The 24,502-nt window shown below is 43.0% G+C and overlaps 16 protein-coding genes across 16 annotated transcripts; 9 read left to right on the plus strand and 7 right to left on the minus strand.

Annotated features, from left to right (window-relative positions):
* Nucleotides 1–466: 466 nt before the first annotated feature.
* OGAPODRAFT_15636 (uncharacterized protein) lies at nucleotides 467–1,203 on the plus strand. The gene has a single exon (XM_018353865.1). It carries the CDS (start codon nucleotides 472–474, stop codon nucleotides 1,162–1,164), a length of 693 nt encoding a protein of 230 aa, XP_018212143.1. The 5' UTR covers nucleotides 467–471; the 3' UTR covers nucleotides 1,165–1,203.
* OGAPODRAFT_15637 (uncharacterized protein) lies at nucleotides 1,200–1,994 on the minus strand (the record flags this gene model as incomplete). Its single annotated transcript, XM_018353866.1, has 1 exon — nucleotides 1,200–1,994. A coding segment is annotated over one exon (638 nt), but the record flags the coding sequence as incomplete, so codon positions are not given.
* Nucleotides 1,995–2,342: 348 nt separating this feature from the next.
* On the plus strand, nucleotides 2,343–2,990 carry OGAPODRAFT_11699 (uncharacterized protein; the record flags this gene model as incomplete). The annotated part of the gene is made up of 1 exon (XM_018353293.1): nucleotides 2,343–2,990. One exon carries the CDS (start codon nucleotides 2,343–2,345, stop codon nucleotides 2,988–2,990), a length of 648 nt encoding a protein of 215 aa, XP_018212145.1.
* OGAPODRAFT_92622 (uncharacterized protein) lies at nucleotides 2,406–4,441 on the minus strand. The gene has a single exon (XM_018357193.1). The coding sequence runs from the start codon at nucleotides 3,367–3,369 to the stop codon at nucleotides 3,019–3,021; it is 351 nt and encodes a 116-aa protein (XP_018212146.1). The 5' UTR covers nucleotides 3,370–4,441; the 3' UTR covers nucleotides 2,406–3,018.
* On the plus strand, nucleotides 2,420–4,441 carry OGAPODRAFT_15639 (uncharacterized protein). Its single transcript, XM_018353867.1, has one exon. The coding sequence runs from the start codon at nucleotides 3,471–3,473 to the stop codon at nucleotides 4,419–4,421; it is 951 nt and encodes a 316-aa protein (XP_018212147.1). The 5' UTR covers nucleotides 2,420–3,470; the 3' UTR covers nucleotides 4,422–4,441.
* An 89-nt stretch (nucleotides 4,442–4,530) lies between these two features.
* On the plus strand, nucleotides 4,531–9,035 carry OGAPODRAFT_15640 (uncharacterized protein). Its single transcript, XM_018353868.1, has one exon. The coding sequence runs from the start codon at nucleotides 4,598–4,600 to the stop codon at nucleotides 7,718–7,720; it is 3,123 nt and encodes a 1,040-aa protein (XP_018212149.1). The 5' UTR covers nucleotides 4,531–4,597; the 3' UTR covers nucleotides 7,721–9,035.
* On the minus strand, nucleotides 4,531–9,047 carry OGAPODRAFT_97907 (uncharacterized protein; the record flags this gene model as incomplete). Its single annotated transcript, XM_018357981.1, has 1 exon — nucleotides 4,531–9,047. One exon carries the CDS (start codon nucleotides 9,045–9,047, stop codon nucleotides 7,749–7,751), a length of 1,299 nt encoding a protein of 432 aa, XP_018212148.1. The 3' UTR covers nucleotides 4,531–7,748.
* A 257-nt stretch (nucleotides 9,048–9,304) lies between these two features.
* OGAPODRAFT_92626 (uncharacterized protein) lies at nucleotides 9,305–10,624 on the plus strand. The gene has a single exon (XM_018357194.1). It carries the CDS (start codon nucleotides 9,310–9,312, stop codon nucleotides 9,799–9,801), a length of 492 nt encoding a protein of 163 aa, XP_018212151.1. The 5' UTR covers nucleotides 9,305–9,309; the 3' UTR covers nucleotides 9,802–10,624.
* On the minus strand, nucleotides 9,305–10,646 carry OGAPODRAFT_85682 (uncharacterized protein; the record flags this gene model as incomplete). Its single annotated transcript, XM_018356810.1, has 1 exon — nucleotides 9,305–10,646. The coding sequence occupies one exon, from the start codon at nucleotides 10,644–10,646 to the stop codon at nucleotides 9,864–9,866; it is 783 nt and encodes a 260-aa protein (XP_018212150.1). The 3' UTR covers nucleotides 9,305–9,863.
* Nucleotides 10,647–12,618: 1,972 nt separating this feature from the next.
* Nucleotides 12,619–16,046, plus strand: OGAPODRAFT_15641 (uncharacterized protein). The gene has a single exon (XM_018353869.1). The coding sequence runs from the start codon at nucleotides 12,753–12,755 to the stop codon at nucleotides 16,029–16,031; it is 3,279 nt and encodes a 1,092-aa protein (XP_018212152.1). The 5' UTR covers nucleotides 12,619–12,752; the 3' UTR covers nucleotides 16,032–16,046.
* Nucleotides 16,047–16,149: 103 nt separating this feature from the next.
* Nucleotides 16,150–18,374, plus strand: OGAPODRAFT_85686 (uncharacterized protein). The gene has a single exon (XM_018356811.1). It carries the CDS (start codon nucleotides 16,319–16,321, stop codon nucleotides 17,063–17,065), a length of 747 nt encoding a protein of 248 aa, XP_018212153.1. The 5' UTR covers nucleotides 16,150–16,318; the 3' UTR covers nucleotides 17,066–18,374.
* Nucleotides 16,150–18,374, minus strand: OGAPODRAFT_15642 (uncharacterized protein; the record flags this gene model as incomplete). Its single annotated transcript, XM_018353870.1, has 1 exon — nucleotides 16,150–18,374. A coding segment is annotated over one exon (905 nt), but the record flags the coding sequence as incomplete, so codon positions are not given.
* Nucleotides 18,375–19,018: 644 nt separating this feature from the next.
* OGAPODRAFT_15644 (uncharacterized protein) lies at nucleotides 19,019–21,133 on the plus strand. The gene has a single exon (XM_018353871.1). The coding sequence runs from the start codon at nucleotides 19,156–19,158 to the stop codon at nucleotides 21,049–21,051; it is 1,896 nt and encodes a 631-aa protein (XP_018212155.1). The 5' UTR covers nucleotides 19,019–19,155; the 3' UTR covers nucleotides 21,052–21,133.
* OGAPODRAFT_15645 (uncharacterized protein) lies at nucleotides 21,125–21,586 on the minus strand. Its single transcript, XM_018353872.1, has one exon. It carries the CDS (start codon nucleotides 21,359–21,361, stop codon nucleotides 21,170–21,172), a length of 192 nt encoding a protein of 63 aa, XP_018212156.1. The 5' UTR covers nucleotides 21,362–21,586; the 3' UTR covers nucleotides 21,125–21,169.
* A 158-nt stretch (nucleotides 21,587–21,744) lies between these two features.
* OGAPODRAFT_15646 (uncharacterized protein) lies at nucleotides 21,745–23,710 on the plus strand. The gene has a single exon (XM_018353873.1). It carries the CDS (start codon nucleotides 21,782–21,784, stop codon nucleotides 22,958–22,960), a length of 1,179 nt encoding a protein of 392 aa, XP_018212158.1. The 5' UTR covers nucleotides 21,745–21,781; the 3' UTR covers nucleotides 22,961–23,710.
* Nucleotides 21,745–24,276, minus strand: OGAPODRAFT_75293 (uncharacterized protein; the record flags this gene model as incomplete). Its single annotated transcript, XM_018356001.1, has 3 exons — nucleotides 21,745–23,104; nucleotides 23,161–24,224; nucleotides 24,248–24,276. 3 exons carry the CDS (start codon nucleotides 24,274–24,276, stop codon nucleotides 23,067–23,069), a joined length of 1,131 nt encoding a protein of 376 aa, XP_018212157.1. The 3' UTR covers nucleotides 21,745–23,066.
* Nucleotides 24,277–24,502: the final 226 nt, after the last annotated feature.

Consider the following 24,502-nt stretch of genomic DNA (forward strand, 5'->3'; position numbering starts at 1 on the left):
CGAAATCGTGCGGCACTATTTATTCCAACTTTTTTTGACTCTTATACCTAGATAATAGAAACCGCGGCTCAAAATGGTGTCTGAAACCATCTGCACAATATACGCACCACATCTTTACACCACCGAATACATATGGCCCTATCCGCCTCTGCCAGCACGTATCATCTAAAATTAGGGAACACGTGAGATGCTTCCCGACACTTTTTTAACTACTAGAGGATGTGCGCAAAGGTGTACCCGTGCACAATAATCCTGGTAGCTTTGGATTGGTGGTGTTCCACTGAACTTATGTGCTTAGTAGCGAACCCTGGCAGCTACAATGCATCTCCCCCTCCAAAAATACAATAAAATACAATCGGGCTTACATAAGCGATTCTGAGGCTCAGGGGAGGGGTGTTGGCAGGAGCAAATATTTTAGAAAAACAAATATACAGAATTTCATCACTCTTGACTACTCCAATATATTACAGAATGAGGGTGGTATACTGGTTGATTACATTTGCGGCACTTGCGTTGGCTGCCGACCCAGTTACTACAACAGAAACTACACCAACCACACCAAATGCTGCTACAACAGCCACGGCACAAACCACAACACCGAACACGGCACTTACCACGGCCACAACACCCCCAGCAGCCACTACCGGTACTACAAGCACGGCCACCACTCCTGCAAACGCGCTCACTACGGCGACGCCAACTACCGGCACAACAGGAACTACCGGCACAACAGGAACCACAGGAACCACAGGTACCACTGGGACTACCGCGACGCCAGCTAACGCAGCTACCACAGCCACTCCAACAACAGGAACTACAGCAACAACGGGTACAACAGGGACCAGGACAACTCCGGCAGCAGCAGCAGCCGCAACCACTCCAACCACCTCGACGTTGACATCTGCGTCTACCAACAGTGACCTCACATCTACAGAGACGGGCTCAACTACTGCATCCCCTACTATTGCATGGCGTACAACTACGGAGGCTGGTGTTATCAAAACAATTTCGATCACGTTCTCGCAGAGTTTCTATTCCTTGTATTCTACTATTGGGTCGTGGTCAACAGGATCTGTTGGTTTGGGGAGCTTAGCTACTTCGGGACAGACTGTGGGCACAATAAAACAATACCGCACTATTACTATCTCATCGTCAACTAAATGATTGCAATAATCTTGGCGATGTGTGTATTTATAAAACCAGAAATAAATTATTGTTGATTTAAGCATTGTCAGCTATATAACAACTTAAACAACGCATCAGCACAATACATTGGGTCTTGGATGCAACGAAACTCGAGTTATGTCCAGCTTGAGAACTGTGTGTAAAAATCTTGCTGTGGGGGTGATAAATGGTTTAGACGTAGAATGCAGGTTTTGCTCCACGGTCGTTGGAATCCTTATGACTAATAAACTCAACAGACTCACCCTCTCTGAGCATCAATATTTTCTTTAATCTCTCTCCAATAGGCACAAGAGCAGCTCTATCGCAAGATTTCGTCCAAAGACACACTCTGTAGCCCACTTTTCTGACGTTCAAGACAACTCCATTCACTTCATTTTGGTCGTCTTCTATGGTCTCACCAATAACACTCAACAATGCTCTGGTCCAAATTTCGTTAATTCCGTGCTCCAGCCTTTTACCCTTGAACTGGAAGGAGAATCTTCCACCCTTAGAGTTGGCTGGGTCTTCCCACTCCGGTTTAATGTTTTCTCTGAATAAATGGTAGTCAGATTTTAGAGGTAGCTCATCTGCCTTTGGAATGGAGTTGAAAATACCCCAGAATTCTTCGACAGTGTCAAAAGCAACAACTGGCTTCAGAAGATCAGACCAGCTCTCACTGGAGTCCACGGCCGGTTTGGTGTACCACAAGGTCCACTTGGAATTCAGTGGGTGCTTCACGTTGAATTCCTCTCTGGAATCGAGGACTGTCACGTCCTTCTTCTCGTCGAGAGACAAGTCCTTAGCTGCTTGATTTAGTTCTTCAGACATCTGGAGAGTTAGTAGGACAATATTCGGGCCACAATTTGGATGACAACTCTGCTAACATTTAAACAAAGATTTTTTAAATGAAAATCGTTGACTTTTGTCATTGTGAGTTCAAATTTGTCACTGCCCAAACCATGTAAGAAACATACCTTATAGTAATTCAGCGCTCTGATATGATGGCAATTTAATGTTCGATTTGCTTCAGGTCTTGTCCAATATACCAAACAATTAAATCCTTCTACCTTGTTTTGTCGCTGGTTTTTCGACAAAATTTTTTGGAGAAGAAGCCACGACCAACCAGCAATTTACCCGGAGATTAAGATCTTAATCTTCAATTCTCTATTCTACATCATATGTCTGTCACGATTGATAGAGGACTAGTAGCGCATACCAAACGAGTCCATGGTGTCCATCCCGTCTTTCTCATTGAAAAAATATTACGTGAACGAATCCTCGACAGCCAATACTGGAAACGAGAATGCCAGCACGCCGACTTGCTAGTACTTCTGGATCGATCCGTTGAGCTAGAGCAAATAGGAACTTACGCAAATACTGGACATACAATTCCGACCCCATTTATATGTCTCCTGCTCAGACTTCTGCAGCTTCAACCTGCTGCCGATATAATTGACTATTTGCTCGTACAGACAGATTTTGTCTACCTGACAGCACTGGCAGCGTTGTATGTTAGAATCACTTGCCATTCGGTGGCAGTTTATCAGAAGCTGGAGCCTTTGTTGGCGGACTATCGACGATTAAACATAATCGAAAATCAAACAGTCAAGTCGATATATCTGGACGAGTATATCGACGAACTGCTGCAAGGAAACAAGTTCCTCGATATGGTGCTTCCTCGTCTGATTGACAGGTTAGTTCTCGAAGACCAGGAATTACTAGGGCCGCGACAAAGTTCAATGCAAGAAGAATTCGAGCGCATGTGTGAAGAGGAAAAATTGAAACGGGACGACGAGCAGTCCAGTGCTAAATCCCGTGTGCATTGATGACAGCCCAATATATATGTGACGATTATTAAAATGCCCTGGCTCTTCCGCGTCCTCTTCTTCCCCCCCTTATAGGAGCTTTTGCTTTTTGAACCGGAGCAACAGTGGATAGATTTTTTGGCTTCAACATGGAGTCCGAGATTATGCTATCGATATTGAGCTCATCAGGTAGAATCACAAGGCGAACCTGATTACCTCTTATGTTGATGTATTCCAGACTTATTGGATTTCTGTATTTGATAGTCATTTTGACATTTTTCAAATTGATGTTCATAGAGGGCGTAACAGAGATGATTTCTCCAGAAATGACAGTTCCATTCTTCAGTTCTACCTGCACTTTTTCGTTGTTTAGCTTCATCAAAAACTTCACCAGTTTCATAATTCTTGTATGATGATGAATAATGCTAACAAATATATAATTTAAAATCAACTAGGTTATGAAGCCCAAAATTTTATTTTCATTCTGTTTCTTTGGATAACATGGTCAATCTCATTATCGTTCCTCGATCTAAGACCTTGCGGAAGATCAATTGCGATACTGATCCAAAGGCAAAGGTACAAGCTATCATCAGCGAATACTCTAAGGTCAACAGCATTGATCCCAACAGAGTTAAACTTTCTATTCTGGAAGAAAAAGAATCCACTGACAAGAAGCCCGTCCGTAGAACACTGAAGAATGAGAAGACATTGGAAGCCAACGGACTTGACTTCTCTACGACAGATACCATCACCGTCTATGCAAAAGACGTGGGCCCCCAAATTGAATGGAAAACGGTCTACTTGATCGAATATTTCGGTCCCATGCTGATCCACTCCTTGGTCTATTACGGTTTGTATGACCCTGATGTCAACACGTACACTCAAATTGCGGCTTATATTCTGACGATGGTTCACTATTTAAAAAGAGAATTTGAGACAACTTTCATCCATATGTTCTCTGTCGACACCATGCCTTTGAAGTACTTGTTCAGAAACTGTGGACACTATTGGATCTTTAACGGATTGTTCATTGCCCTTTCCGTTTACGCTCCTCAAGATAGGTACTATTCTGGTTGGAAGAAGTACGTTTTCCATGTTGAAGACAGGCCTTTGAACCAACTCTACATTTATGGTGGTCTCTGGGCTCTTTGCGAACTGGCCAATTTCTATTGCCACTTCATCTTGATGAAGCTGAGAAATGACGGTTCGAGGGAGAAAAGAATTCCATATGGTTTTGCCTTCTCACTGGTCTCCTTCCCAAACTACTTCTTTGAGAGTCTAGGATGGTTGTTTTATGCTATCATGATCAACAACTGGTCGTGCTACTTATTCCTCATTATCGGAACTCTGACCATGATGAGCTGGGCCAAGCAGAAGCACAGAAACTATAAAAAGACCTTTGGTGATAAATATCCAAAGAACAGAAAAGCCATGATTCCATTTATATTTTAAGTAAGATGAAATGACATGCCTGTTTTGAAATTGTATGGGGATCTTAAAAAGTAAAATATATATTCCATTTAAATTAGCACTCAATTGCACCTGAAAAATCTTCAAAACCGCGTTCAATTTGTAAGCAAAGAAGCAAGGCCTCAATTGTTGGCAATTCAAGAGTTGACAGCCATTCAATGTCCGACTCAGAATCAGCAAAAAAAGTGTCCAATTCACAAGTAGAGAACAATGATAATACTCCCGTTCCCTTGTCTCCTGCACTCTCTTCGAAGAGCGGTAACACACAGGGACCGAAAGCCCAGAAATCCACAAGATCAATGAGAGCTACTCCGATTCCCTCTACCCATGTGCTTATGAACTACCAACCGCACCACACAGGTTCCGCATCGCACCACCGACAATATGTTCTCCTCAAAGATAAAGGAGGCACATCTGGTTCTCCAAATGTAGGTGGTAATAGTTCAGTTTCTTCTCCAAAAGTGAGTACACCCTCACATACGGGGCCTAATGTTTACCCAGGTAAAGCAAGGCCCTTCTTACGAAAAGCACCAAGTTCAAAATACATTTTCAGCGTTGACGATGACGAAGACGAGGTTGAGGAGGATTTGAATAGAGAGTATCTGGAAGGCTATTCTGACGCATTGCGTCATCGCTTCAAAAAGGCTATTTCAACACAAACAGACTCTAATGATCCAAAATCTCGTAAAATCCAAGAGCTGGAAGCCGAGATTGCGCAAAACCTGTTGGCGACTTCAAAAGATTTGGCTATCCTACGAGAACGGGAGGGAGATTATATTAACCATGACGGTGAGGAAAACTCGTTTGTGCAAGCCGAAGATGGGCAGCCTATAAAACCTCGTATTTCTGCCCAAGATCTCTCCGAAAGAGATGGAGACAATTCAGACGCCGAGTCTACATCTTCAGCTGAGAGCTTCACATTGAGGGGCAGACAAGATGCCATCAATGAGACACATCCTTTCGGTATCCGTATTTGGAAGCCCGCCATCTACAAGAAAAACAGATCAGTCGAGATTGAGGCAGAAAACGATATCCATTCGACACCGCAAATCGCTAGGGAGGTTTCTGCTACAAACGCATTTTGCAACTTCATATGGAGTTGCACTTTCGGGTTTGTTCTGCTTATACTTTGCCTTGTGATGGGCTGCATTACATTAGTGTTCACTGTTTTTACAAATCCTAAGAAAAGTGAATCAATCAGGTACGCAAAATTGTACTTACATCTGGGCACTTATTTGTTTGTTCCATTTGGAAAAATCATCTTACTAAGAGCAGATAAAAACTACCTCACGGAGGATGCGAATGTGGGAAGCACGCTCGCCGAATTTGCAAGATGGAGAACTCAAGACGAGAGCCGTTTGTTCTATGCTGCACCGAATCGAAAAAGACGCGCAAGCGAAAGTACTCCTTTGCAATCCCATATAGGTACCAATTATGCATCTGACGGAAACTCTGAAAATATCGAGGAGATACTTGATGAAGACGAAGGTACCACATTTTACAAGCAGAGACTATTTGGAAGAGGAAAATGGAATATTGGAAGAATCGTCTTCTATATCTTATTCTATGCTTGTGCTCAGCCAATAATGCTTGCATTGGGTGCAGCTTTATGGTTACTTGTTTTCACAATCCCGATGGCCAAGGTGCTTTTTACTGTTTGCAATCATATCAGGAGACATCCGTTAGCCTTGTCCATCGAGATTGAAAAAGATTACTACCAGCGCAAGTTGGCTTCCAATACATCCAACGAATCCATTCTAATTTGCACTTACAGAAGCCTCGGTTTCCACTATTACAAATACACTGTGGACGGCACCAACATTTTCTTTATCAACCTCATATTCCTGGTGATTTTCACCATTTTCGATTTCTTCGTCCTCAAAGAGTACTTTGGTTTGGAATCTCTCTTTGTTTCTCCGGTGGTCATCTTTATTCTGTGTCTTGTTTCCGTTATCCCACTAGCGTACTTCATCGGTCAAGCAGTTGCCTCTATTTCTGCGCAAACTTCAATGGGTCTAGGTGCTGTCATCAATGCGTTCTTCTCCACAATTGTTGAAGTGTTTTTGTACTGTATTGCGCTGAATCAGTCAAAAGGAAAGCTGGTCGAGGGATCCATGATAGGCTCCATTTTGGGAGCCGTTCTACTTCTTCCCGGAACTTCTATGTGTGGTGGAGCCTTTCGTAGAAAGACACAACGATACAACCCTGCATCAGCGGGTGTTTCCTCCACAATGCTCCTTTATGCCATATTCGTCATGCTTTCTCCCACAATTTTATATGAAATTTATGGACAATACGAGGTTCAATGTTTTGACTGCGAACCTGAGTACTACGAAACTGGAACAGACTGCAAAAAATGTCACTTTCTACAGCCGAATCTCGCAGTGGACAAATTATATCTGGACTATTTGAGACCTTTTGCAGCAATTTGTGCCATAGGGCTATTTTTGGCCTACTGTATTGGACTGCTCTTTACTCTTAAGACACACGCAGCGCTCATTTGGAGTACCCCCGTGGTGTCTGAAAAAGAGAAAAAGACGGAGAACTTTAGCGGAAATGCAACAGAGAACACAAGCATCAAATCACTTCGTCTTGATAGCACTATCAACCATAAGAAAACTCAGGGCAATATTCAAAGAGGAACACCAGGAAAGCAGTCCATGCAAAGTCCAGCCTCGCAAGCTGTGCAACCAGGCCTGCAAGGCCTACCGGGTCAAACTATACAAACTACAGATGGTGGCCATGACGCTCCGAATTGGTCCAGAAAGAAAAGTACTACAATTTTGCTCTTGGCAACTTTAATGTATGCTGTCATTGCGGAAATACTGGTGGATGTTGTGGATGATGTTCTCAGTGCCTTTCCCATAGATCCAAAATTCCTTGGATTGACAGTGTTTGCGTTGGTGCCCAACACTACAGAATTCGTCAATGCTATTTCATTTGCAACCCATGGAAATGTGGCACTGTCGATGGAGATTGGATCTGCATATGCGCTACAGGTCTGTTTGCTGCAAATCCCAATTGTCACCATGTACTCTTCGTTCAGAAACATCAATGCCACGCCAGCTGACATTAACAATTTGTTTTCATTGATATTCCCTCGCTGGGATTGCATAGCGTCACTTATCTCGGTGTATATGTTCACCTACGTGTATGCCGAGGGGAAGTCCAATTATTTCAAAGGCTCAATCCTGATCCTGGTCTATATCAGTGTTCTGGCAGGGTTCTATTTCTCATTGGTCATCGATGCAAAAGGGGTGTCCATAATTCACACTATATGAAAAACATCAGTTATATCTATATATCTAATTATTCAGTAAATGTTTCTTGGAAAGCGTTACCCAAGATATCGAGGCCATCGATGATGACAGAGTCCTCGATATTCAAAGCAGGAACAAATCGGATAACGTTATTACCGGCTGTGATCACCAGCAGTCCAAGCTCCCTGGCTTTCTTAACGACTGGTGATGGATCTTGGTTCAACTCCATGCCGAGTAAAAGGCCTTCCCCTCTGATATCTTTGATCTGATCCGGGAATTTTTCGCTCAGTTCGTTGAGTTTCACCTTGAACAATTCAGACTTTTTCTCAACCTGTTGCAAAAATTCAGGATTGGAAACTTTGTCCAGCACGTATAAGCCAATTCGAGCACCCAATGGGTTTCCACCATAAGTGGTTCCGTGATCACCAACTTTCAAAGCTTTTTCAACTTCTTCGGTAACCATAGTTGCACCAATAGGGAATCCATTACCCAAAGCCTTAGCCATGGTAAGAATATCTGGGTGAGCGCTTTCTGGCAACTTGGAATGCGCCCAGAGTCTTCCAGATCTCCCCAATCCACATTGGATCTCATCGTATATCAGAAGTGCATTATGCTTATTGCACAACTCTCTAAGCTGAACCATAAAGTCCGAATTCATAGGAAATATTCCTCCCTCTCCTTGGACTGGCTCTATAATCACTCCACAAGTTTTGTCGGAGATCAAACTTTCCACGGATTTGATATCGTTGGGTTTTGCAACTTTGACTCCAGGAATGAGAGGTGCAAATGGCTTTTGGTATTTGGGATTTGGTGTCAGCGAAAGCGAACCCATCGACCGTCCGTGGAAAGAGTTTTCGAAAGTAATAAACTCGATTTTATTATCAGCAAGCGATTTGCCATATTTTCTGGCAAACTTCATCGCAGCCTCATTAGCTTCAGTACCGGAATTGGCCATGAACACACGGGACGCATTCTTCATACTTCCTGATTCCAGAGTTTTCGAAACCAACTGTTTGCTCAATTCACCAGTCCACTGGTTGTAAAGCAAATTCGAGCTGTGAACAAGTGTGGTAGCTTGCTCGTACATGATTTTTGCAATTTCGGGGTGTGAGTGGCCAAGGGCAGTCACCGCAATTCCAGCAGAAAAATCGATGTACTTCTTTCCCTCCATATCCCAAAGATGGCATCCTTCTCCCTTTGTGAAAACAATTGGCGGTCTTGAGTAAGTCGTCACAGTGTATGGGTCAACATCAGCAACAAAAGATGCAGAAGACGACTTGCAAACAGTACGGCTGTTACCAAACAACCGTTTTTGCACGGACTGCACAAGAGTGGTCCGCTGAAGCATGATAAATTATGTGACTAAAATTTTCGGAAAAAAAATGAATTGATAAGATGTAAAAGTTTTATGGGCCTAGGCCACTGTAACTTGGAGTGAGGCACATCAGGTAGATCATTTGGCCTTGGCGTATCTCAGCTATTGTTTATGTAGACTGGCAAAAGAACTGGTTCACAAGATACACACGTGACAAACGTCACGTGCAGATATTTTTTCTACTTCTCTACGTTAGTCTTGTATCAAGTTTTTTTTTTCAACCTTGAAACCGAACATGTCGAAGTTGTTCAATCTCTCTGCTGTGGAGGCATTTGAGAAGTTACCATTGAAGCTTCGCAACTTCTTCACTCGCTATCCTCCAGCCCCGTTTAGACAGTATGCGTCCGAGCCAACACTTACAAATGCCCCTGATGCCAATCCATTCATTCCAAATAGACATCCAGTCACCGGTAAGGTTCAAGAACCTGTTTATTCTTTAAGACGGCAATCTGATTTATACAAGCTAGCGTACAAGTTTGGAATAGCAGACCTGATGCCAACACTGCGCAATAACAAGAAGTTTTATGCAGAGAAGTTTGAGACTAAACCGCTATTGAAGGGTGTGCTGAGTCCAAAGGGCCATAAATGGGAAAGAACCTACGACGAGAGAAAACAGAGGATCGCAGATGCAGTGGCAAAGGCAGATGAAGTTATTGTGGAGGCCAAGGGATCAAAATACAAGAAGCGCGTGGAAAGAAAATTATCGCAGAAGAAAACGTGGTTTTAATGTACATAGTTGTAAGCGTGTTTATATCATACTTCAGGTTTTGTTGCGCTATAAACAGGTAGTTATTGGGTAGGCTCTCCACTTTCAGCATCCTCCAAATCATTGAATAAAGTGTCCTCGTCAGGAGCTTGGGTGTCTTTTTCTCCACCAAGATCGGATGACATATTGCTCAACCTGGCTTCCAAAACTTGCGTCTCCTCGAGTGCACGAACTTTCCATTTCTTAATCACTTCGGTTTCCTTATCGAAGCCTTGCTCAACAACAGTCTTGTCATATACAGCACCGAACATCTCATGCTCTTCTCGTGTAACGTTCATGTCTGTCTCCTCCTCGATTTTGAGCCTGTAGTATTCGTACTTGGCTTTTTCGTAAGCCTGCATTAAGTTGAGCTTTTCGTTCTGCACGAGATACAGCGTCCGTTGAACAACACTCTCTCCATCCAGCTTCTTAGTGAGTTGTCTCATATGAGACCAATTTTGATTCTTGTTATCGATGATGTGCTCGTTTTCGATTAAAGACTTCGGATCTGCGAGTTCCCAAGGGTGTTGCTGGTAAAATACGTTTCTTATTTTGTCTTCCAGGAATCTCAAATTCTGGGGTTTCAAAATGTCCAATTTCAAATCATCGGGTGTCAATCTGGTCTTGTACAAGTCTCCGCTTTTGGATGGTACCGAAAGTTTCCTCAGTTTGGAGAATTTTTCAGGTCTGATAATCTTGTGTTGAGCCTGTTTAGGAGGGTGGTACGCAACCGGCTTGTACCACGCAGGTTGCTCTTTCACAAGGCCACTACGTAAAAAGTCCGACGTACGCTTCAAAACGTCACTGGCTCCCTTGCTAGTGTTCATGTTGACGAACCACCTAATTTTTTTTTCGCTTGAGATAATTAGTGTACTGAGTCGTGTACGGGAATAATTAAAATTTTCAAATCAAAAAAAAATATTTAGCATAAGTTGGTGTGTAATAGATCCATCATGTCTCTTCTGGAACAGCAGCTTTCTGCCATTGCACAGAACACTCAAACTGTGGCACTAGATAGAAAGAAGAGATCAAAAATACATTCCGTCTCTTTCATCTATAGTCCGCAAGAAGCTGCCGCACAAGACTACGAGACAATCTATTATGAAGCACTTGAAGCTCTTGATCGTTTGGAGCAAATCGACAAGCGGTTCGGAAAGTTCAGGCTATCAATTTTCAGTGAAACATCAATAGGTATTGACAGACAGATTCAATCTCAAAAGCAAAATGAGAATCTAGACAGGACAATAAATGCCTTTTTATCTTTGGTTGCACCATACTGGCATCTAGCCATTGCTCTCAGGGCCTCTGAGTGGCTACTGAGAAGATTCCAGATGAATTACCATAATGCCGAGCATCTCCTCTTAACCACACTTCCATATTATAAAGAGCCTGTGTTCGAGAGAGTGTTATATGTTTTGCCAAAAATGCCATTGTTGTTCCAATGGCTCTCTGCATTTAAAAAGGCAAACAACAAGCTACCGTCGAGAAACAGTATAATTAAGGCGTTCACAGATACTGATTTTTACAATTTGTACTCCAAATTTCTCGGCGAAGAAATTGCGAAGAATAATCAATATAGGTTGCAGCTGGTTTTCTTTGTCAGTATGACGATCTCTGCGCTCGCTTCCTTGTCATCTGAAAACTCAATTAAATTGGTTGATTTTGTTCCTCATGTGCTGACTATTTGTGGATCTCTGCTTGTATCGCAAGATCAGGACTCGAAAGTCGGTGGCTACACGATTATGGTGGTTTTATCGTCCGCAGTTCCTCTTTCCAAAGACGTTCTCATGGCATCCATCGAAACAATTCTCATTCACGCTCAGCTCGACAATAAAGGGTCACAGAAACAGGCATTTACAAGCATTCTCAAACTATACCAGGCAGTGCATACCAACCCATTAGACTCGCTTCCTCTTTCTATTTTCAGTCGGATGCCTGAATTTCTGGACGAAGAATCTCCTTACTTTGGACTCATAAGTCCGTCTCAGGACACTAACTTTGTGTGTTCCTATCTGACAACATTAATACTTAATCAAAAGCTGGACGACAAAGCCGCAGCCACATGTTGCCACTTTTCTTTCAATTTCGAGCAGACTCAAGCCCTGTGCAAGGCAATATTTGATAATCTGAATGTTGGTGACACATCTGCCTATGTTCAAATCCTGAAGCACATCAAGAATCAGTCTCCAGAGTGGTTCAGTAAATTATTGGATGCAAATGGAGTCAGCATTGATCAATTAGAAATGTCCCTTCAGACAACTTTTTCTGAACCTCAGGATAATGACACGCAAGAGCCATTAGTTAAAGACAACACATCTATCGCTTTAGACGAGGATTTGGAGACGGTGAAAAGTTCCTTTGCATCGTACATGCAATATGGTGCTCAAATAGATACGGAGTTCTCTCTATTGCTAAAGCACTATATGAAATCCATGCTAAGGGGCTCTACCAATTCGTTCCTTTCTTCGTGTCTCCGAGATACAGCGCCTACAGTCACCTTTCTTCTACGCGTGGCTTTCTTGCAAAACGTCCCTTTCAAGGCAAGAACATATGCACTCAAATTACTCTGTGACCAGATTCGATCATTGGACGAACAATTTAATGTTAACATTTTGATCCCTATTCTTTCTGCACTGTTGCTGGATGTGAATAGACACATCCGCTACAATGCGTTGGAGATTTTCAAACAGGCCAACTTGAGATCTGCTGGGAAGGAGTCCATTTTGGAGACAACATTGTATGGGGATTCAACTAAGGAAATCTCTATGGTGTCTCCTAAAGTCTGCCATTTACTTGTCAAAAATATAGTCGAGAAAGCTGCCGACCTAAGCACAGCTGTGGACCAATTCGGTAAGCTATTTGTATCTTTAGTCGGCGAGAAGAAAACGGGACCAATCATTTTGGCATTCTTTGCTTCGCATGCAAACATCATCATGTTGCCCGCTCCAAAGCTCCATCTCATCAGGCTGGTTACTGACGCCGCCAAAGCAACAAAAGGAGCATTGCCTCCATCCCAAATCTTGGAAAAGGTTTTAAAATCTTTCGTCAATGAAAGAGAGGATTGGAGGTCAAGATGTGTATTATCAGGTGTTGATTACGCGGACTTTGAGAATCAGATTGTTCGTATCGTTTCAGAAAAAGAGCACCATGACCCTGCCATTAAATTCCTTGAGGATGCCCTTAACAGCTCTTCTGAGTCTTTATCGAATGCTGCAGCTACCAGACTTACTGAATTGCTTCCGACGCTCAAGCTTGAGCATCAGATCCGGATGGTCAAAACAATAATCACTGCAGGATTATCAGAAGACGATACCACTATTTGCTACGATGCAGTCGAGCTACTGGAATCGCTGACTTTACCAAACGCATTATTTGTGCAGATTTTGAAAGACTCGTCTCTCAGCAACTCATCAGAACAGCAGTCCAATATTCCTAAACGAAGAAGGAGATCATCTGCATCAACTCGGCAAGCAATGAAGGAACAAGAGGTTTCTTTCATGGCTTCCACCCATTTGAAGAAAGTGACGATGATACTGGACGTTTTGGAAAAAGAAAGCAGAGAGAACTTCAAGGGCTCATTCGAGTTGTTGAAATTGCTCTTCGATATCCTAGATGACTTGGAAACTTTGGGAACCGACGGAAAACTGCCGATTTTGTATTCTGAGGAGACACTAGCTTCTTGCATGACAAATGTGATAAAGTCCTTGGATAAGACTCAAATGAAGAGTAAGGAGATCACCTCGATTCGTGCGGACATTGTTGTCTCAGCAATCAGATCCTCAAGCTCGCCACAGGTCCAAAACAAACTACTTCTGGTGGTTGCTGCGCTGGCAGCAATTTCTCCAGAACTGATATTACACTCTGTGATGCCGATATTCACCTTTATGGGTGCACACACAATTAGACAGGATGATGAGTTTTCCTTCCACGTTGTTGAACAGACAATTTCGTGCGTGGTCCCAGCCTTAGCTGAAGCTACTACTTCGGAAATGGTGGAAGAAGTTGAATTCTTGCTCACTTCCTTCGTCAGTGCTTTCCAGCATATTCCTCGTCACAGAAGAGTCAGACTGTTCACGACGCTAGCTAAAACTCTTGGCAGCTCTAGCTCGATTCACCTGATTTTGTTCTTGTGCGGTCAGCAATACGCCAACGCCTACGCCAAACACAAAATGGGCGATTGTTCTGCGTTGACAGACTTTTCATGTTCCTTCTTGCAAAAGTTCAAGGTCGAAGAACAGTTAGAGGCCATTCAGAAGTTCCTTGATTATTGGAAAAAGGTTCCCGAAGAACCAGTGGACAAGGAATCGCCTATATTTACGGAACTAAGCTCAAGAGTCATATTTGGACCTGCTTTCGTCGCGCTAAACAAATCCGAGTTATTCAACTTGAGAAAGTGTCTGCTCTCCTTCTTGAGACACACCATTTCTGATGCGAAGGACATCAATGGAATTTCAAGATTGAGACTGAATATTGCATCTGCCTGCCTTCAAGGTGGCGATCCTCAGCCGCTGCTTAACAGTTTTGCCAAATTGGTGCAGGATGTCCTTGAGATTATCGACTCTCGTCATCAAGAAATTGAAGAAGTGGAGATAATGCATCAACTTTACAAAGTCCTCGATGATATTCTGAGTCTGCTTCCTATCGAACATTTCGTGGATTCTATATCGAACATTCTCTCTTCTCCAAATGCTTCATTGAGAACTCTAATCCAAATCACTTCGCTCACAGCATTCAAATTCAACTCTGAGCACGTCGAAGATCCAAATGCTCACGAAGGAATTGCCCGTCTGCTTCCTCTTCTTTTGTCCATGATAAGCTCTCAAAGGGACGTCGAACTATCACAGACTTCGCTTGATACGCTCTCTAGTTTGTTTCAAAAATACACCGTTCACATCGACTCGTCCCTGTATTTGCAAACATTGAATGTCGTTACCTCCTCAGCAGGTCTGCTCAATGGAGCCCCGGAGGTTGTGGTTTCGTCGATAAACTGCATTACTAATGTGATCAGCATCATCGGAGTTAAAATGATTGGCTACTTCACCAAAATTCTGCCTCCACTCTTTGACATTTTCGAGAAAGCAGACGAAAATACGGCCCCACTAGTTCAGACTGCAACGCTTGTTCTCTTTACCAGTTTGGTCAAAAAGATGCCATCGTTTGTTACTCCTAATTTGGCGGACATGGTCAAAATCGTTCTATGTTCGTCTCAAGTTGCAGACTCTGTTCGTACGTCTGTGCTGACGGTTATGGTGGATCATATGGACGGTAGAACTATGCTACTTACATTATGTTCCCTTTGGAAATATGCCTCCAAACTTGACGTGATTGCAATCGGCCTTCATCTGTCTGCTATGGAGATGGTGATAGAGAAAATCGACAAAAAAACGGCAGTCAGCAATTCTACCGCATTCGTGAAATTCCTCTTGCTAGCCTTGGAATACAGAGCTGATACTGATTTGGAAATCAACACGGTGAATAGAATTGAGGCCTCAGTTCACAAGTGCGGTCTGCAGTATGTGCTCAAGCTGAACGACAAAACTTTTAGACCGTTATTCGCCTCGATTGTGAGGTGGGCATTCGATGGTGAAAATGTCGCCACTTCGATCACTGAAACAGACAGACTTATTGCATTTTTCAAACTTTTCAACAAGTTGCAGGAGAACCTCAAATCTATTATCACCTCCTACTACGCATACCTGGTGGACTCTGTTGAATCGCTGCTATACAAGTTGCAAGAAACAGACGAGATCAACTTGAAGAGATTGGTGTTACTCTCGTTGGGATCATCGTTCAAGTATGACCAGGATGAGTTCTGGCACTCAGACACAAGATTCAAGCCAATTTCAGCAGCTCTGTGCTCTCAATTCGGTACGATCGAAGACTCCATTGGGAAGTATCTTGTTAGAGCCGTGACGAGTCTCGTTCAGGCAACTTGCTCATCGGATGAGCACAACAAAAATATCAATAGTATGCTCCTGAGCCATATGAAGGCCACTTGTAAGCCTAAGGAGAAACTCTGGGCAGTCAGGACACTGAAAAATGTTTACAAGAAAGTCGGAGAGAGCTGGCTTGGACTGCTTCCTCAACTGGTTCCAATTGTGGCAGAACTATTGGAAGACGATGAAGAAGAAGTAGAGATGGAAGTGCGGACTGGTCTTGTGAAGGTTCTAGAGCAGACCATGGGAGAGCCTTTAGACAGATATCTCGATTAAAAAGATGCGCTAAATACACGACCAAAAAATAAATTGATTTATTTTACTGACGTAGAGTTCATCAAAACATTAATAAAATGCCAAAAAAGCAACTAGAAGGACTAGGATTGCATTCGAAAACAAACCCAATACTCCCCATAACACAGGATGACATACTGGGTACGCCAACCCCGCAGCCGGATGACTTGGCTAGCGTAGCCAATTCATTACAGTCCTCTTCCACAACGTTATCATCATTTGCGAAGCGACAGCAGCGCAAACTGAAAATCAAAAACCTAAAAAAGTCAATGGATTCCAGCTTCACTATTCCACGTTACTTCAAGAGGCTACTAAATGTGCGCTCGTTGGACTTCGAAACTGCTCTCTGGGAAATGCTCAATTTGATAATACAACCAAAGCGTGTCTACAAAAGCTTATACTACCAGAAGCAGACCAAAAATAAGTGGTCAAGAGACGATCCTAGTTTTGTTATTCTTTTGAGCTTTTTCCTAACCATCAGTGCGATACTTTGGGGCTTGGTCTACTCTACAGACATTTTGACTATTTTCAAATTGATCCTGTACATGGTTGTTGTTGATTTTGTCCTAGTAGGCCTGTCGGTTGCCACAGTAGGCTGGATCATTGCTAACAATTTCTTCATTCAAAATCCAAACATGAATGTGAGTTCTTCCCCGTCCCAAAGATTACTCAATATCTTCTTGCCCACTGACTCCATGTTGGAGTGGGCGTACTGTTTTGATATTCATTGCAATGCATATCTGATCATATGGGTGTGTCTTTATCTGGTGCAGTTCATTCTGCTGCCATTACTCAGACTCAACAACTGGATTTCCACACTGCTAGGAAATACACTCTATCTAGCATCAACCTCATATTACTGTATTATTACGTTCTACGGCTATAACGCACTCCCATTTCTTCAGAAAACCGAGTATCTCCTAATGCCGCTCCCAGTTCTCGTTTGTGGTTGGATGGTGCTCACTTTGTCTGGTTTCAATATCGCCAACTACATGTCCAATGCATACTTCAATTAGCCTGGTGCACGGTTGTATAGACAAAAAAAATTAACGAAAATTGATCTTTTAGTGTCTTAAAACATTTTGTAAATAACATGTCCGCGAACCCGGGCAATCGTCTTCAGAAATGGAACCCAACGCCTCCTGATAGAGGCGCTTTTCCTTTGGACCATTACGGAGACTGCAAGGAGCATATGCAGAAATATCTCAATTGTATGAAACTTGTGCGAAATGAGAACGCCCCCAACTGTCGTCTACTAGCAAAAGAGTACCTTGCCTGTCGCATGGAGCACGAACTTATGGACCGAGTCGAGTGGAAAGACCTTGGACTGCCCGATGATGATAAAGATACAAAAAGATGATTTCATCATTTGTTTATAGTACAACCTGTAAATAGCCAATACAGCATGAGAGTAGACAAGTTACTGGCCAGCATGTGACACCTTACCCTCCAGTTCCATGATTCGCGACTCTAAAGTGTTCACCTTGGCCTCCAGAATAGCAATAGTGCCGTATAGCTCAGCTAATGTGGCATCGTTCGAGTTGTTTCCTCCATAATTCGCTAGCTGTTGTTGAGGATATCCCGCTGACTGCATGTAGTTATTTGTAGAGCCAAGAGAGACCTGAGGTTGGGCGGACTGTTGTGTGGATCGAGATCTGCTTTGTCTTTGCTGCGTCTGGATGGCAGCTTGTTGCACGTAGTAATTCGACACGGCGGAAGCCACTGCAGCGGCTGCAGCTGCCTCAGCGTTGGCGGCATCTTTCGATTTCTTGAAAGGTTGCATTTGAACGATTTGTTCATCGTAGGTTTTGCGCTTACCCAATGCTGTACCAGCACTGGAGCCAGGAGACAAGGAAGGGTCCATGCTAGAAGTAGATCCTGCTCCAGCACATCCGGACGAGGAGTTTGCATGTCTCAGCAGAGCATCTGCACGAGCAAACCTCTTGTCACATTTTTCGCATCTATATGGCTTTTCACCGGTGTGAAGCTTTTCATGTCTTTTCAAATCATGCTGTCTTCTGAACTTACTGCTACAATGTGTGCATTCAAAAGGCTTTTCATCAGTATGGATGAGCATATGCGACTTCAAGTTATGTTTTCTAGTGAATGAATGGTGACACTGGTTACATTGGTACTTCTTCTCTTCTGAGATCCCGCTCTTGTCTTCTTCGTCATCGTCTTCGGAGTTGCTTTGCTGACCCAACGAAGACGAGTCAGTTCCTGTGATTTTGGAGGAGTCACCGTGCTGATCGCCTGTCCCCACAGCTTGCTGATTCATCAAGCTCGAATCTATGTTCGATAACATGGTAAGTGATTGGGACATTGGTAATTATAGGACGATCTAATCAGGATAAACAATAGTGTGGCAAATGGTGCTGAAATCTTTTATGAAAAAAAGTGGCTAAGTTGGTGTAGAGATGCCAAACTCTTTCGCGCTGCTGCTGCGCACAGCACTATATCAAACAGGCTCGCCTTGCTTTTCGAAAGCAGAGGACATTTTTCCGGACTACTGGCTAGATTTGCTTCAATACAACATGAACTTTGCCACCTTCCGAGTGTGGCCACAAATACTGCAGCTTCCAAATGCTCGCACCTACTTTATAATACGGGCGGGAAGGAGTCTGCTCCTTTACTCCCTGGTGCTGTGGCAATACTCTAGCAATGCGTGCTTGTTTCGACTACGTAGAAGCGCCCGTGTATGTTTCATCTACAATAAAAAGTTCCTGTAAGTTATGATCTCCTCATTTGGTCTGCGTGTTGTGTGGTGCAACACAGGCGCGGCTTATCGTGTCCCCGTGCAAAACAAAAGAAAAGTGCACAAAATTAACCAGGAAATCGATTGCTATCCCTGCGGAAATCCTGCAATTTGCGGCCGACACCTGATAGAATCAATTAATTATGCGGCTGCTTTTTACTGGAGCTAAGGGGGAAAATATATAGGGGGCTTAAGAGGGCAATATATCTTTTACGTAGGATGCAAACCTTATATTAATTTCTTAGTGGAAGTTCATCTTAAGACAAGGTATTTGACTCGTGGGATCTCGCACAACTCAGGCGATCTAACAGACACTCCTCAAGCGGATATAACCGAGGTTTCATCTTCGATATGTTAACTGCTAACAATTACAAACGGAAGAGACCAAGAGTCTCCTCCACACAAATGGTATCATCCAAAAGTTCTGAAGGACCGTCCCATAGTGTCTACAAGAAGAACCAACAACAATACTCTGCTGGATCATCTTATACTGACCAAGAAGTCATCAATCTTGATTCGGATGCGGAGGATTACATTTTCAAAGACAGTGACATGATTGATGACTATTTTGGTCTCGAGGACGCCGATATGAACTTGATGAATGGCACCGACAGCGAATCTGGTCTGATCAGCAGGGACAGTTCACGTCCCAGAAATCCTTTTGCCTCATACTATAACACGAACGATATCAAGATCGCTGGCCTAAAACTATCTGGTCCTTCAACATCAAGTGGTCCCAGAATCAAGAAAAAGAGAACCAAATCGCTTCCTCAACTGCCGTATTCCAAACTGAATTATCAGCCCAATTTCGATAAAAAATCAGTTCAGGAGAAAATCGGTGATGTGAAGACAACGTTGATACAGCACCAATTCACAAATTATACTTATAACACTCCAAAGCCTGTGAATCGAAAACTTTCATTCAATGTGGATGCTCCGCTTAATCTAAGTACATTCAACCAACACAGCAGCAATTCTTCGTCGGACTCATACGATTCCACGAATACTTCGGCAACATCGATTGAGGATACCCCTTGTGATGACAAGGATGGTCATTACATTATAGTACCGGGCACCTCGTTTGCTAATGATCGATTTCAAATCCAATCATTACTTGGCCAAGGTACATTCGGAAAGGTTATCAAAGCTCACGACAAATACAATAATTGTCCAGTCGCGATCAAGATAATACGCGCCATTCCCAAATACAGAGAAGCCTCAAAGGTGGAACTGCGAGTACTCACGATGCTGAAGAAACATGATCCGGAAAACGAGAACCAGTGTATTCATTTGAGGGAATGTTTTGACTACAGAGGTCACATTTGCATTGTCACTGATATTTTGAAAATATCTCTTTATGACTTTCTGGAACGAAACCAATTCCTACCTTTCCCTGGCTCTCACATACAGGCTATTGCGAAGCAGTTATTAAGATCGGTTGCATTTTTGCATGATCTAAATTTGATCCACACCGATCTCAAACCGGAAAACATATTGTTGAAAGACGATTCGTATACGAGGAAACCATATCTGAAACCAAATGGAACCTCAAGCTCTTCAACTTATAGAAACATTCTGAATGATCCAAAGATCTATACAATTGATTTCGGATCTGCCATATTTGAAGATGAATATCATTCATCCGTAGTGTCAACTCGACACTATCGTGCACCTGAAATCATTTTGGGGATAGGATGGTCATATCCTTGCGATCTTTGGTCTGTGGCGTGTATCTTGGTGGAACTAGTGACGGGGGATGCTCTATTCAAAACTCACGAAAATGCCCAACATTTGGCAATGATGGAGCGCACTCTTGGAGAACCGGTGGACTTGAAACTCGTGAGGAAATGTTTCAGCCAATATTACTACAACTCTTCCTCGCGTCGCAAGTCAACGGCTAACTCTGATTGTATTGCAAATTGTTTTTCGAAGACTACAGGAAAACTTCTGTTTCCAACACCTCAAACTTCTATGAAGTTGATTGACGAGGTGGAAAGGCTCCCAACGCTTGCTGATCTGATTGGTTCGAAGGTTGGTCTCCCGTTTGATATGAAGTCGTCTTTGAAGGAGTCAATTGCGAAGTACAACATTTCGAAGAAACAGTATGACGAGTATGAATTTTGGTACTGGTTTATTGATTTGCTCAAGCAGCTGTTCACCTTCGATCCGGAGAAACGTATTACTGCAATGGATGCTCTTAATCACAAGTGGTTCGATTACGGGATTTTGGATGATGGCACTTGTTGATGACTTTTGTTTGTTCGCTTTTCCACGGGGTTATCCCCATTTACGATTTTACATGTTTTATTTTCAGGGGTTAGTTTAGGAGGTAATATAAGCTACTTCATTGAGTTGAAGTATACATTTAGTCTTCATAGTAATCGTCATCAGCGTCGTCATCGTCATCGCCATCGTCATCGTAATCATAATCATCATCATCATCCAATGGGGCAACTCCTTCATCTTCTTCCAAGATATCGTCGTCTGGGGAATCCTCCCAATCCTCGTATTCATCTGACTGTCCTTTCTCTGGCTTTTCTGAACTAGTGCTCGACATTAGTACACTTTAGCTTTATATTTTTCAGCAACTATTTTAATTTACCCCAGGTGGATATCACCACCTAAAATACGGCTGTGCAAAGCGGCACATGACTCGGGGTGTGTATTTCAACAAGTGAGCCGAACAGAATAGATGATACAAGCCCAGCCAAACAACTTGATGTTTTCAACTCTCATCTATTTGAGTTGCGTCATGCTGAATGGGCAACTTAGATCCTTTATCGCGAGACCGAAGCCGCAGGGTGACTAGATAATTTTTTTCGAAGATGTATCTAAGTTTACTTGTATAATATTTTCAATGTCTCACCAAGCTCCCGCAAAGTACAACTTTTTCAAAGGCCATCCTTCTGTCGACCTCCTACCCAACAAAGAGATAATCGAGGCTTCGAAAAATGTTCTATCCAGATTCGATAATTCTATGGACAACTACGACGGAGTTAATGACACGCATCCGTTGAATTACGGCACAGATCCTGGAAATCTTGAGGTCAGAACCCTGATCGCCGACTGGAATGATAACAAGTTTGAACTGGAAACAAAGACCGACCCTGACTGTCTCAACCTAACCTCGGGTTCATCATACGGGATCATGAATATTCTAGCCCAGTTCTCATCTGCGCATAATGGAGTCACGCGTAGAGCATTTCTTGTCAGTCCTACCTACTTTCTCATGAACGCCATATTCATTGATGCTGGGTTTGGAGGCAAAATGACATCCATAGAAGAGGACGAAACAGGCCAGATAGACTTTGAAACGCTCAGGCAGAGACTGGAGCTCTATGACACTCTCGAGCCGGTTGCAAGATCTATCTCGGAAAAAGATATCGCCCATATTCATGATCCAGATAGACCGTTGAAAAAAATATACAGATACATCATGTATATCGTGCCTACATTCTCAAATCCTCGCGGAGGGACGCTGAGCCAAGAAAACAGACAACGTTTGATCGAGCTTGCTAGAAAACACGACATGCTGATCATCTGCGATGACGTGTATGAACTATTGGATTTCCATAACAAAGTGCCTCATAAGAGGATGGTGTACCTAGACAGGGAAACACTGCCTGAGGGCGAAGAATATGGTAACGTTATCTCCAATACTACATTTTCTAAGATTCTTGGTCCAGGTCTGCGAACTGGCTACCAAGAATCTGCCACTCCCAAACTTGCCTATTTGCTCTCCCAAGGAGGCGCAACCAGGTCTGGTGGTACCCCCTCGCAATTGAACACGGTGATCGTTGGTGAGCTTTATAGAATGGGAGCTATTGACAACATACTTGCCAGGCTTAACTCTACTTATTCGAAACGCGCAGCTGCTTTGAATGAGGCTCTTCAAAAGTACTTACCAAAAGGTACTCAAATTTCTCCAATCAACGGCGGCTATTTCAACTGGGTCGTTCTTCCAGAAAACATCGATGCTCAAGAAGTTGCGAACAAGTGTCGGAAGAGGGGGGTCGTCCTTGCCACCGGAGACAACTTTGAAGTGACTGGGGACCCTAGAGGATGGGGTAAGAGAAGTGTTCGGATGAGCATCAGTCATCTAGATGCGGACCAGATTGAGGAGGGAGTCAGAATCTGGGGAGAAGAGTGCGCATAACTGCTCTTAACAACTCTTGATAAAATATTCTTCCACCAGTTTTTGGTATTCTGGGGTATTATCAGATAGTTTGGGAATAGGCGCTCCTTTCCATTTGAAGATGGTGTCAATATTCCGGAAGGTTTGCATCTCGTCTTTCGTAAACTCTTCACTGAAATTAGCATTGGAGTTAAGCGTGAGAGATCTTGCTATTATTTGACTTTTCAACTTTGCGGGAACAAGCTTCCTTGCCTTATAGTAGTAGTATCTAGCCAGTGCAATCCACTGTTCCGCTGCGAGAGCCACATTCAGATGGTGCGAGAGCATGGTGACATAGATTTCCTCGGCATTAGTCAATCGGAACTTCTCTGCTAAATATTTGCCATAAGAAAGACCAAAATATGGCTCACCCTTGGTGCAATAATGAGAAACGAACAGTTTTGCAGTCTTGGTGTTCCCTTGAAAACCTTCGTTTTCGGAAATCTGATGAATATAGTCAAATACAGATTCAGGTTCGAGCTGCAAATAAGCTTCAATCATTGCATTGTTGACTGGAATGCCACGGTGAATCTTGTGGTCCTCAAGAAATCTAAGAATGAGTTTTGGTGGAACTCCTGACTGAGCCATATGTTTCACAATCACTGTGTTAATATTTTCAAGAGGCACCTTCATGACTGTCATATGCTCAAGTAGGAGATGATTCATCTGCTTCAGATTTGAGTATACGAAATACAACGACGACAGATTTGGCTCTATATTATGCTTCTTCATCTTTTCAAAAAGACTCATTACTGATTCTGTTTTAGTTTTATCGTACTTCAAGTATAATTGGAGAAGTAGGTTATACGTTTGAATGTCAGGTTCCACATTATCGTCGTCGTCCATTCTTTTCTTAATCAGTTTTGAGCGGTGGTAGATTACCTTCCGAACATAGTGCTCTAAAATACAATTGTAAGTTTGTAGGTTCAAGACCCCTGTGCTGATTAGATCTTGTAGCGTTTGATCGATGTAGTTTTCGGCCTGCAAAGAATACTGATAGTTTGATTCGGCAAGGTCCCGAGCGTATTCATTAATGCTGTGTTTTTCTAGACTTTTTGGAGGTGGTAGTGGATAGAGTTTGATGGGTTTTGGTTTGCGGAAATTAGAGTATTGAACGTCTTGTACCAAACCACTTGGCGTTATTAGTTTAAGCGTTTCGATTATTTTGGTCTCATCAAGCGAGGTTCGGGCTGCCTTTTCAGTGCTGGAAAGCTGGTACTCCAAAGCTGGATGTACCTGATTCAATCTGGTTATGGTCCGATAACCCACGCGCCAGTGAAACCAGAAATATCGTACATGGCTGGTGAACATTGAAAAATAAAATATTGGGCTTGAAGTGGCTTTTTGGTGGTCGTTCCTAGAGTAACAAATTTGTCAGTACAACGATGAATCTCATTGAAGAGTGATTCATGCACTCATACTGAAAGGCTCACTCGGAATGCTTTCACCACGAAGGATCAAGACCTATTCCCTAACAAGGGGACGCTAAGCGTCGATCGACTTAACCTGCATCTGCACATGTGT

Source organism: Ogataea polymorpha (assembly GCF_001664045.1).
Source record: "Ogataea polymorpha strain NCYC 495 leu1.1 chromosome Unknown OGAPOscaffold_2, whole genome shotgun sequence".
NCBI lineage: Eukaryota > Fungi > Ascomycota > Pichiomycetes > Pichiales > Pichiaceae > Ogataea > Ogataea polymorpha.

What these genes read in the sequence shown, in the direction of transcription:
- OGAPODRAFT_15636 (XM_018353865.1), top strand. Translation starts at nt 472, where the DNA reads ATGAGGGTGGTATACTGGTTGATTACATTTGCGGCACTTGCGTTGGCT.
- OGAPODRAFT_92622 (XM_018357193.1), bottom strand. Translation starts at nt 3,369, where the DNA reads ATGAAACTGGTGAAGTTTTTGATGAAGCTAAACAACGAAAAAGTGCAG.
- OGAPODRAFT_15639 (XM_018353867.1), top strand. Translation starts at nt 3,471, where the DNA reads ATGGTCAATCTCATTATCGTTCCTCGATCTAAGACCTTGCGGAAGATC.
- OGAPODRAFT_15640 (XM_018353868.1), top strand. Translation starts at nt 4,598, where the DNA reads ATGTCCGACTCAGAATCAGCAAAAAAAGTGTCCAATTCACAAGTAGAG.
- OGAPODRAFT_92626 (XM_018357194.1), top strand. Translation starts at nt 9,310, where the DNA reads ATGTCGAAGTTGTTCAATCTCTCTGCTGTGGAGGCATTTGAGAAGTTA.
- OGAPODRAFT_15641 (XM_018353869.1), top strand. Translation starts at nt 12,753, where the DNA reads ATGTTGCCCGCTCCAAAGCTCCATCTCATCAGGCTGGTTACTGACGCC.
- OGAPODRAFT_85686 (XM_018356811.1), top strand. Translation starts at nt 16,319, where the DNA reads ATGGATTCCAGCTTCACTATTCCACGTTACTTCAAGAGGCTACTAAAT.
- OGAPODRAFT_15644 (XM_018353871.1), top strand. Translation starts at nt 19,156, where the DNA reads ATGTTAACTGCTAACAATTACAAACGGAAGAGACCAAGAGTCTCCTCC.
- OGAPODRAFT_15645 (XM_018353872.1), bottom strand. Translation starts at nt 21,361, where the DNA reads ATGTCGAGCACTAGTTCAGAAAAGCCAGAGAAAGGACAGTCAGATGAA.
- OGAPODRAFT_15646 (XM_018353873.1), top strand. Translation starts at nt 21,782, where the DNA reads ATGGACAACTACGACGGAGTTAATGACACGCATCCGTTGAATTACGGC.